Here is an 11,890-nt window from a genome sequence, read left to right as displayed (position 1 = left end):
ATGCTGACATATGCTATTGCAAACGTATCTTATACTAGTAATTACTATCTATTTCTTGATATCATATTGTATCAAGTGTATTGATATCATGTGAAATATCATATTGTAATTCATCTCGATCCTTGTACTATTATCTGTAAATTTAATATGCCTTCACTAACTATCTAGGCCAGAGCTGGGCATCTTACGGCCCGCGGGTCATACACGACCCTTATAAAGTCGCTATCCGGCCCTCGCGAGGGTGTCATCAATGAGTACACAAAATTTTCAAAAGCATTTTCCTAGTTAATTTACACATCAGTTCCATATATTTATATAAACATCTACGTAATAGATATAACATAGATATAAACATCAACCAGTAGAAGTTAAGATATAGCACAATCTAAGGAACATTGCTTATAAGAAAGTTGTCGTTGTCTCGACTGTCTAACACAGTTCAGGTCTCTCATATGGCCCATGTAAAAAATTAACTGCCAACCTTTGACCTAGGTTACTGATTCATAACTTTGCAATGCAGGCTCGATATGGTAGATTCGAGACATTTCAGAGACATAACATTTGATTAACAATGCTCAACCTTGTTAAATAGCTGGCTGTTGGGTCTTGAGTAATTTTTTGTAACATTTTTTCCAAAACATGTAAGTATGGGTTTATGTCACCTATCAATGCCGATCATCACTTTGTAAGTTGTTACATGTAACATACAATCGTTGTACACCGTCTTGAAAGGACCAGCCCCGGTATGTTGAATTTCTTAGCATCACTTTGGTTGAATATTATGAATATAAGGGTTAAAGCTACAGTGGAAAGTTTTAAATATTTATCGATTTATAGTATGAAAATTTCAAGATTTTCGAAAACATACATTAGTCATCACAATTGGTACATGTGGCAAACCTCCACAAATTAATTTGCGGAAATGGACAGAGGTGCTCCTCCACCTCAGAAAAACCCTTGTTCTATTGTAAGAATGGGGTTCCTATACCCAGTACTCAGAAGACGGAGCCGTTATAATGAACCTTCGCAAACCTACACAATTTGACTTACATTAGCCACGCAGCAGCACAATTCAACATAAGAGGATATTAAATTCCTCGAAAAAAATTCTGCCAATTTTATCACAGGCATAGTCGGATAGTACAAATGTTCAAGTACAATAAAGTTTATTTTGAATTATCTTGAGTTCCAATAATCAAAATTTTGTCCAGAAGGAGGAGAAATTCAAATAAAAAAGGCAGTGATGATATCGTACTTTGACTCTATCATGTCAAGTCTACATGTAACCCATCTACTAACATACAGATATCATATTGCTAGCTCAACAGCGGCTACAACAGTTACTGCTAGGCCAGCTAACAACATTAAATATTTTCCTTTACAATACTAAATCTGAAAACATGTAAGTAGTCGTATTTAATGAATTAAATACTAAATCTGAAAACATAGTAGTGGAAGTATTCTATAACGTAATTTTTTCTATTTCACACAGAAGATGGAAATTGCAATAAAAAGATTTTTTGATATTTTATCAGTAAGATTATTAAAAAACAGCTTGAAACAGTAATCTATTTCTATAAAGTTAAAGATTTGTAAATAGGTACCGCGCACCATTCTAAAAGTGGGTGGGCTGAAAAGGTGTGACCGCGAATTTTTTAAGGCCGCGCCCTTTAGAAACGCCGGAAAACGCCCCTTTTAGAAAATGTTTGCTTCTTTCTACTTTTTTTATAAACAGTTCGATTCAGAGAAGATATCAATTTCTATAAAAACAGATTTAATAAAGTAAGAGATCAAGAAAATGAACAAAATAGGGTTCCCAGTCAAAAAGAACTGCTTCTACTGATCTGTTAGAGTAATCTTTTCAAAGTTGCATTAGAGTAAACTTTCTAAAAAAAAATCTAACCTATTATTTAAAAAAAATGGGGGGAGGGGAGGGGAGGGTTATCGCCCTTACTAGCCCGATGGCTGCGCGGTACCTGCCTGTAAATACCATGCAGCTTGTTTTAAGAGAGGCTGCAAATGAAGTCTAAAAAGAAAGTAAATGATTTATTTCTACGTTACATACTTAAGTATTAGTGGATACACAATTTATATCTACAATATCAAAGGAAATGATCTAACCATTTTTTATACATGAGACGCAGGTCGAGTTTATGCATACGTCGCTTACATAGCAGATTTGCTATTCTTTGTCATAATCATTTTAATAGAGAAGTGACTTGCGTTAAAGTTGTGATCTTTAGAATATATTAAACTGATTTTATTCTTCAAAGACCATCTTGCAAGTTCTTGAGGCACAAATTGTTTTAAGCAGCTAATTACTCACATAATGCGCACAGTACCATTTTCCAGTTAAGCACTGAAGATTATCTTGTTTATCATCAGAGAATCGTTTGATTTGTTTTTAGATATCCTTCACTAGGAAAATATTGGCCATAGTGGCTCATACCTCATACCTGGCTAGTTGTACCGGTTGTAAGGTTAGAGAGGTTTCAATAAGATGGCAAGTCAAATAAGCATTGCCAATAGCAATACTGCATGAACTGATCAGATTTTTATAAATAAAACAACCTTGAGGTCAGGGGTGCCGTCCTACAAAGTTAGGAAGAGGGACTGCTGTAGGCAGATTCAAGAAGCCACATCCATGACCACACCCTTTTCACACCCAATATATTTGCATTTATGTTCAAAACTCTCCATTGTGTACAGTGATTGCTCAAACTATTCAGTGACACAAAAAGACTGAAAAGAGATTGCTCATTCATAAGAAATCTATAGTTTAAAACAGGGTTGCCAACACAGAATTCTTCTAACCAAATGTGAATTCACTTGTTTCTGAGTCCCCAAAAATTTCCTTGAATTTTAACAAGGGGGCAGAGCCTCTTGAAGCCCCCCATGAGCCCCCTCCACGGCACCACTGCTGGAGATTTGTGTTAAAATGTAACTTCAAGATCAACTGATGACTTTTGCATAAAATAAAAGGCCAGTCCTTAAATTATTGATAGTCTTGATTAGCACAAAAGCCTTTATCAAAGTTTAGGATCATTTGGAGCATTTAGAAACTTTGATCATAGGCGCAAACTACCTGGGTTCTTGAGGGCTCGAGCTCCTGCACTTTCTACCTTGGGAATTTCGCAAGCCACCCCATGTAGCCACAACTTATACAAAAAAAAAATTTATTCGTGTTGGAAGGGGCAAATTTCAATGTAATTTCAATAGTAGAAATTCTTACCATAACGAACTGAATTGGCGCATTTACTACTTTTGATTTTGGGATGGAATTGAAAGTCTACATTTTGCAAATGATATGAACTCCTTTATATTCCAATATTTTTATTTCAAATGGTGAACTGACACCGAGAAAATCAACGATGAGCGCCATACCTTTGAAATTTCTGAATACGCTTTACACTCTTTTCGACATTAGCAATATTGTCCTGCACATTGATCACATCCTGAAAAAACACTCTTGGAAAGTATGGAAACATTTTTTAAGATTTGTTTTAGAGAAAGTAACAGCCAATGATCTTCATGAAAGTTTGAATAGATATGAGGACTAGAACCTACTATGCTAAATATTAAAGTTTTGTTACGATGTCATAACGCTTGTACCAGAGTTTCGTGATTTCTAAACACTAAATTTCAAAGCAAATAAAGAAACCATATACATAAATCAGATAGATCTCACACTAGGGTTACAAAAGCCCGAAAATTGATGATTCTTAAGGTTTAGCCTGTAGGTTATGACTTTCTGCAGCCAATCCAATCCAAATGAACAAATGTCAAAATGTCGTTTCGTGGGCTGCATCCTTGGCGTTAAGCACTTCTCTGTCTGTAGCCACAGACACTGAATAGCTGTAATCGGCATGGCTGGCACGTTGAAAGGGCTTGTCGAAGCTGTTTTTTGTGCATTTCATTGACAATTCTCTGAGAATCTTTCGAATTTCGTGGCGTACATCTTTGTTTAGCAGGCCATACAATATTGGATTCATCGCAGTACTAGAAAAGTTCAATGTCAGGACGATACATAAGGCCAAAGGAGAATGACAGGTACGAAGGACCATGCAGACAATTGTGTTGGTGATGTATGGAACCCAGGATATGAGGAAGAGGCCAACAAGAAGCATGATTCGTTTTGCAGCTTTGACATTACCACCAATAGTGATCAGGCTGGCCCTCCTTTTCTCGTTGCGTCTTGTCGACTTTCGCATTTTCAATGCGGCACTGTTGGCAATACGAAAAATCTCTATGTTGGCCGCCAAAATTATTATCAAGGGAAGAATGAAATTTGCTGTCACCATAAATACAGCGTACTGTATGGTGAAGTATAAGTTGCAGTTCTTGTCTACAGTAGTTGGCCGGTATACCCATCCCATGGCAGGCAAGCTGGCGACGATTATGACATAAACCCACTTGACGACTAATGCCCCAACAATGCGGTAGCGTGTCAGAATTTTCAGGTGGGTGAGAGGGTATCTTAGGGTGATGTAGCGCTCCAAGGTCAAAAGGGAAAGGCTTAGAGCGGCTGCTGGGAGGGACATGAAGAACATGACGCTGACAAACTCGCACGTGACAACATCGTGTAAGAACTTACGTCTTATAAGCCTATCAATGTCAATCGGCATGACAGTGACAGCAACAAGAATATCGCTTACAGTCAAATCCACGATAAATATGTGGGTCTTTGAGTGCAATTTTCGAACAAATATTATGATAGCCATGAGAATGAAGTTCCCAATTATTGCTAGAACCGCCAAAAGTATAAGGAAGAATCCCAGGAAATGGATTGCCATGATGCTTATTTCTTCTGGCTTTTCTGTAGTGTTAGTTTTTCGTGAAGCTGTTGGTAGTGTGCTGATGGTTGACCAATGGGGAATGGCTGTAGAGACGCTGCTTGGTAAAGCTGATAACTGCGTGGGGCCATTGCTTATGGTGAGCAGATTGAAGCTGAAATTTGTGAAGTTTGTGACCGTAGATAAAGCTGTTGAAATTGTTGGCATAATGCTGTGTAGGTAGCCCATTTTTCTTCAATCGAGCATGCGTTTGTTAATTCCGATGATATTTATGCCCCTTGAAAAGAAATGGAAAAGATACAAATACAAGTAAGTATTAAAGAAAGACAAGGATATTTTTTAAACATTAATCGAGCAATGTTTGCTATAGGTTTCTTTTAAAGAAATGTTTAGGCTAAGAGAGGAATTCCACACTAACAAGAAATCAAGCAGGTGTTAATGCAAGGAGAGTAGGATAATCCCATTTAGTAAAACCCTTTTTGCTTTTAGCAGCCTTGGATGAGATTCAAACTCGTTCTAGGAAATTCAAACTCATTCTAGGAAATTCAAACTCATTGAATTTTTAGAAATTTGTGTTTTCTTTGGATATAACATAATCCATTGAGAACGTCTCCCATGCCTTTATACACATTCATACGTCTTTCTGTAACTCTCCACATGAAATGCTAGAAAGCTTTCACAGCATCTTGAAGCTACGTTTAAAGGAAGTATTTTTACATCAATGTTAGCAGCTATGTTTATAGAGTATTGACAAATGCATTCAATTTTCTTGCAAAAAGGACTTTTGTGCTATCCATATCTGGCACCTTTTTGACTGGGACAGTTTTAGAGAATGGACAGATGCTGCTAGAATAAAACTTGCTTTAAAGATGTAAAAAGTTATTGTGCAACAGTTAAATGAAGCTCTGAAGTTTGGTCATATGTCAACTGACTACTGCTACCTATTTGTATACAAACGCAAAAAGATTGCACAATACCTAACACGATAGCATTAAAAATAAGTTAACCAGAAATTGAACGTTCGTTGACGATAGATTGATTGCAAAAATGTTTGTTTTTAAGAGTAATCACTTAAAAGGTCATCAGTTACAAATGATCACATTAAGCGCGAATCTCAGCGTAGCAACTTAAAACCGTTTTGCTCTATACACAAAAAGCGTAAAATGTAGAAAAGATGGTTACAAAGTATGACAATCATTAAAGAGCTGAAAGGGAATGGCTCTGAGACAAATCGAAGTGACAAACGATCATGATTGTATCTTTCACTGAAAACAATGTAAGCACGATGTTGCAAATCACTAGGCGATTTATACTTAGACCAGTACATACATATAACTTGTATCGATCTAAAGTCTCTTGGAAATCTATAAATTGAGCATGAGGTAAAGCATAAGAGAATATGAATCTAATGCTCTTGTTCGGAGTAAATCTTTTCCCATCTGCAACTTATAGCAATTTATTACAGTATTTTATTTCTTTTAATTATTAACAAGAAGCCGTGTGATGAACTCCGTCGGTCATTCAGTGCAATTCTCAATGTAATAGGGTATCACAAACTGGGTCTAATTTTGGTACCAGTGAACCATGTTTTCGATGAACTATCCTGTCGCTCTTCTTTATGAGTCTGATATATACCACGAACAAAATAATAATATCGTTTTAAGTCGCCGACCCCACTGTGACTTATCTTGAAATAATGACCATCTGCGTCGGGCATTAATTTTCTGATAGCAAATTGCTCTGTCTGACCTTGCTCAATTCCCCAACAAACGAGATTTCGGCAGTGTCACAGTTCAGTGACGTGATATTTCGCTAGTGATCGATTTGGTTGGACGGGTAATTACAGATGAACAATAGCGGTATTTAACAGCTTAGATCTTCCGCACGAAAATCATTCAAACCCAAGTAAAATTCTATAAAACGTAATGCGAGAAGCGCTATCTACACGTCACGTGTAGGCCAGATAGCTGATAATGTATATATTTGAAACATCAGAGCCAGGTCGCAAAGCATTAAAATCAATGAACTGAATGGTAAACCCATATGAACTGCAAGGCTTAATAATCACCAACAATATCAAACGAGCTATCAAGTTATCCAATCTTAGGCGTTTTATCTTGAATTACTTAGCAAACCTTTGATCTAATCAACAACATACAAAAAAATCTGATCAAAAGCAAAAAAATTGATTCACAAAGATGCCTATGTAGATGTTGTTTATCTTCTTTAGATTTTTGCTTTAGAATGGAGATACAGTAAAGTGAAGAAGTATTATTGCTACACAGTTTCAAGTCTCCACAAATCAAATTTAGAGATGAATCTTCATATAGGTTATGAGAAGTGTGAAAACAACTCATCAGCAAAGAGGATTATCCGACTCAAACGTATTACATTTGAATCGTAAGCTCACTTGATTGGATGTCCCAGGGAGTCTTAAAAATGCCTAGTGAACGGGCAAAGTAGACAATGGTTTGGAATTCTATCATGACCTGTTTCATTGGTCGTAGATAATTTTTAAGGCTAGCTCATGCAAAGCTGCTCCGCTCTGTACTAACTCGGTGATGTGAAACACCCTATACTTTATGTGAAACGAAGATCTTTAATCGAATTCCACACGATAAAGAACCTGTAGGAACAGTTTGACAGCCAGAACTTATGATCGATACGTTGTGATACTGTTTTGACCATCTTTCGTAACTAGATCTAATTTGAGTCGCCAATAGACACTTATCTATTGGAAAAGTAATCTTTTTTGAATCTGAGTTAATGATTTATCGTAATTTGCTGGCTACAGAAGCAGCCGTTATGGTTTCGAGTTTCAAAATATCATTGTGCTATGAGCTTGAAGATCTACCTTGGTAAAACCATGTAAAGATGGCCTTGAGCTGTTTTAGCTGGTATGAAAAGTCATCCAGCTGCAGGATGCCTTGATAATAAACCTATTTTCTGAAATTGAAGTTTTTTAATTATGCGCGTAAAAATTGGTCAGTGTGGGTAGGAGTTTCATTTTCTGACATGTAAGAATTATTCTAGATTGTTGATTAAAGCGTTGAATTTGATGTTGAAGTGTTCTTGTCAACATTCTGGGATTTCTGATAAGCTTTTTGTGTATATCATATTTGTATATCTCGTGAAAATGGTCTTTAGATAGACAAGAAGTTGGCCTGCTCTAGAAGAAAAAGCACTAGCTAATCAGCGTTGCAGCTCAATGGCTACTAAAAGCGAGCCGCACCGCATGGGTCACATAAGTAACATCTTGTGCGTAGCCAATTTTACATTTTAATCTATTCAAATCAGCTGCGAGAATCAATTAAAGATGATCAAACGAGTATCAATGAACATAAGCATCTTTAGCTATCTCTAGTGTACAGCAAACCTTTCAAAGAGTGAAATGTTTTTGCAACTGACAAAGTTGAGCAGACCAGAGCCATTCCATTGTCACGTGTGTGTAAGCAAGTTGATACAAAAACATCTGCTGCCTTCTTGTTGCTAGAAAGGAAGCCAATGGCGTAGAAAACCCCCCTGTAAAGTTAAACTGTTATTTTGCCGGAAAATTCCTGATCTGTCAGAAATATAACATGGCTGTCTTTTTATAAAAGTGTTGCACTCTGAGTGAAAAGATTTTTAAAGGTAAATATAACGATTTCTGTCGTTGTTCTGAATCAGACTGGCCATCTCTTTCAATAAGGTATGATACTTAAAAATACTTTTTTAGAGGAGAGGACCGAAAAAAGCTTCAAGAAATGGAACTTATGACACCAGTCTTTAAAAAATGGTAAGAGCTTTATTTCACATTGTAAAAGCTACTCCGGTATTATTTCAGTACCAAGGTCGTTATGCTTTGCTCGAATTTATGAAAAAGTAAAATGCATATGAAATTTTTGTCGGAAAATTTAAACTTTTTGCCCTTCTATAAATTTTTCTATCTACGTCACTGCCTGAAGCTATACTAAATTTAACGCGTAGGTACTGCATCAACTATGAACGTACGCTCGACATATTGACAAGTGAATTAAAAATAGTCTGAATTTTCAAGCTTCTTCCTCCGGAAAAAAATTATCACTTATTTTAGAAGATATTTGGCTGTTATGAAAGGTAGGCATCATCGAAAAATATATTGGCAAGGCCTATAAATTGCTTTTTCAATTTTGGCCTTTGCTTTTTTGCATTGAAGGTAGCAGTGTTTAATGCTATTTCAAGTGTTAGTGAAGGTATAAATAACAACATATTGAAATGAATTTTTTGGTTTACAAAGCAAAATAATTCACAGATTTTTACTGATGAATGCTAATTTTTTAGATCTTTGACTTTGACTTTAATTCTTTGACTTCTGGAAGTGAAAGAGTATGGATTGAGCAAGTGCATCTTGCGAGGCCTTAACAAGGGAAATGAAGGGTGGTGGTAGAAAAAGAGGGAGCTGATATCAAGCTGCCTTTTTCAGTTTAGGAAGAATAGCAAGAAAGCAAGAAGAAGGTAAAGAGTTACAGCATATATACGCTATGGAGGGAAGAGATGGTTTCAGGAAAACATTGGTCACGACTTTAGATGAGTTCTGGAACAAAATCACATGACTTGAGGGGAGAGGAAGGTTGTAGGGTGACTACAATTGGAGCACATCAACCTTCAAGACATCTTGCAAGAGCTGCTTAGAAAGGTCTGCAATAAGTGGTAAAAAATCCTTCTCCTGGGAAGGCAAACTTACAAGATAGCAGAATGTCTGACGAGTATGCAGTAGTCCAAGACTGAGCAGGATTACTACCTAGAGTGGCATTTCTTTGTAACAGCTAAGCCCATTGTAACAGCTAAGTAGATTTCGTCAATCAATTCAGATTCCCTCACAGCTGGCTTATTCCCAACATCATGAAGCCTACTCAGGAAGCCTCGATGAATTTCACGGTGGTTTTTAAGGTAGGACAATACCAACAGAAATATGCAATATCATTCAAAACTTTTAGAAAATATAGCCTTTGGCTATAAATATAAGCTTAAGAATCAGATTTGCCTTGTAACTGGTTGATGAAAAATAGTCATATGTTTAGCCAATATTGAGTGGATCTATTAAAGAGAAACTAAGGTTGACAACGTGCAGTTGATAATTAAACTGAAGCAATGAAAACAAATAAATTGACGTTTGCTTAGGGCTTGAATAACTGATGTGATAATCAGCAAGCGATAAACGAAGAATTGTACATCAGTTTGGCAAGCATGCAGAGTTAATCCGGTGTGCTGATATTTAAGAAAAAACTACACAAAATGCATTAAAACTTCAATCATGTGAATTAGTATTGATAATATCCTTTTGTATCACTTGTCATTTGGCCTTTTCTTCTTATTCAAGATAAGCCGTTAAAAGATATGTAGTTGGAAACTTCCACGGCGAACAAGAGTTGTGGTATTTATAAGGATATGAAAAGGAATTTGTGGCTCCCTGATATATCTCTAGAGTATCTGTTGTTTAATTTTGCAAACTGTTAAAAGAATCCAACTTCACTTAAATCAAACAGCGACTAAAAGTGTTTAAGAAAGAACCATTAAGTAAAAGAGGTTGTTCGTATGTTGCTAGAATTTGAGAGAAAACAGCTTATTATCGTTTAAACTGCAAGCAAAACCAAAAAAATCTATTGGAAGAAGGATTCTTATCAAGTCTTTCTTGTGAGCCAAGTTGTGCTGAACTGTTACCAAAAGAGTAATCCGAAATAATATAAGCTCAATTATTTATAAAAACCACTTACGATGCTAACAGTGGAGCTTTTTATCAATCATTCATAAATTTCACGAATAGAAAATAAATTTTGTTTCTGCCATGTAATATAAACTTCATAGTTCAAGTTCTGTAAGTTGAATAGTGACAGCTGGTTGTGTATAAATCCTTAATAATTTGTCAATTCTTCTACTGTAAACATCAAAACCAAAAGTATCACAGATTAAAGGCCCAAATACTGATGTTTGAATGTAATTATTTAAATGATAATCAAATGGAATTTTGCATGATTAGAAAAGAGCCACATTCTATGGAAATATACGTATGTGATTAGGCGATTATTTAACGAAAAAGCATTTCAAGCAGACGTTGCTTGGCTACAGTTAGAAATTTCTTGAAATGATATAATCATTTATAAGCTTTTCAGCCTTAATGTCAGCACAGTTACTGGGTATAATTCCATATAAACTAAGCTTTAATTTTCTAATGATTTTTTTTCGAAATAACAATCTCTTGGTTGAAAAGACGACGTGTCGTTTGTAGGCTGCCGATCGACAGTACTGTGTCAGTCACTGCTTTGTCCTCACCAAGCTTTAAAAGCGGTTAATATAACAGGTATATTTAGAGACAAGGGCAATGAGTACAGTAGGATTGAACCCTCTGTTAATTTAATAGCAATTTTATAACAATTGATGCCAAATGTTGTATGCAACAGCTTTTTAGATGTTTGTTCTATTCTTATTTGGCGGAGAGGGGTTGCTCTGTTAAAAAGGGTGCTTACGCCAAAACTGTCTCTCTTAAACTGCTAATGACCAGTGTGATTACACCATTGCTAACACTGAAGAATCGCAGAAAAAGAGATTACAAAAATCAGAGAATTTGCACTGGAGATTTTAAGTACTCAACCGTTTCTGCGAAACAATCATCAAAATTTAACTGGATCATAAAATTGACTGCTGCATAACTTTAATTTATAGCAGAAAAATGCAATTCATATTTTACCAATTTTAGGTGCTTTCAATTTCTTGCCCACGTCTAAAAATCGGTCTTTTAGATATGACCCAGTCTGGAAATTTCTCCTTGTTTACCTTGGATTGAGAATTCCTACACTTCTGTTTGCTCGAGTTTTGATTGCCAAGTTTATCTGTTCCTATCTTTCTATTGACTGTTTCCTTGCATAGGAATCACCGCTGTTAACAGATTACTGTTTTTTGCAGTTAAAAAATTATCATCCTGTCCCGCGCAATGCACAAATGTCTTGTTTCGACGTGTTGTTGGATCGAACAACAGCTCCAAGGTTGGGTGTGACTTGGACAAGGTTTTCGTCGCAGGAACAAAGCATTGGCTACTGATTATTTAAAGGAGACCATTCCGCTACAGTCATTTACGATAGCTT

At 36.1% G+C, this 11,890-nt stretch overlaps 1 protein-coding gene across 8 annotated transcripts in view; it reads right to left on the bottom strand.

The window, feature by feature from the left end:
* Positions 1 to 750: 750 nt before the first annotated feature.
* Positions 751 to 11,890, bottom strand: part of LOC135684566 (alpha-1A adrenergic receptor) — a 49,684-nt gene continuing 38,544 nt past the window's right edge. For all 8 annotated transcript variants that reach the window (XM_065200180.2, XM_065200184.2, XM_089115514.1 and 5 more), the window contains one exon: positions 751 to 5,070. In XM_065200180.2, coding sequence (XP_065056252.2) covers positions 3,783 to 5,021 — 1,239 coding nt within the window. In that variant the 5' untranslated portion in view covers positions 5,022 to 5,070 and the 3' untranslated portion in view covers positions 751 to 3,782. The remainder of the gene's footprint in view (positions 5,071 to 11,890) is intronic.

This window comes from Rhopilema esculentum, unplaced genomic scaffold (assembly GCF_057945365.1).
Source record: "Rhopilema esculentum isolate cy_ngs unplaced genomic scaffold, ASM5794536v1 HiC_scaffold_34, whole genome shotgun sequence".
In the NCBI taxonomy this organism is placed as follows: Eukaryota; Metazoa; Cnidaria; class Scyphozoa; order Rhizostomeae; family Rhizostomatidae; genus Rhopilema; species Rhopilema esculentum.
This window is presented reverse-complemented; position numbering and strand designations above follow the sequence as displayed.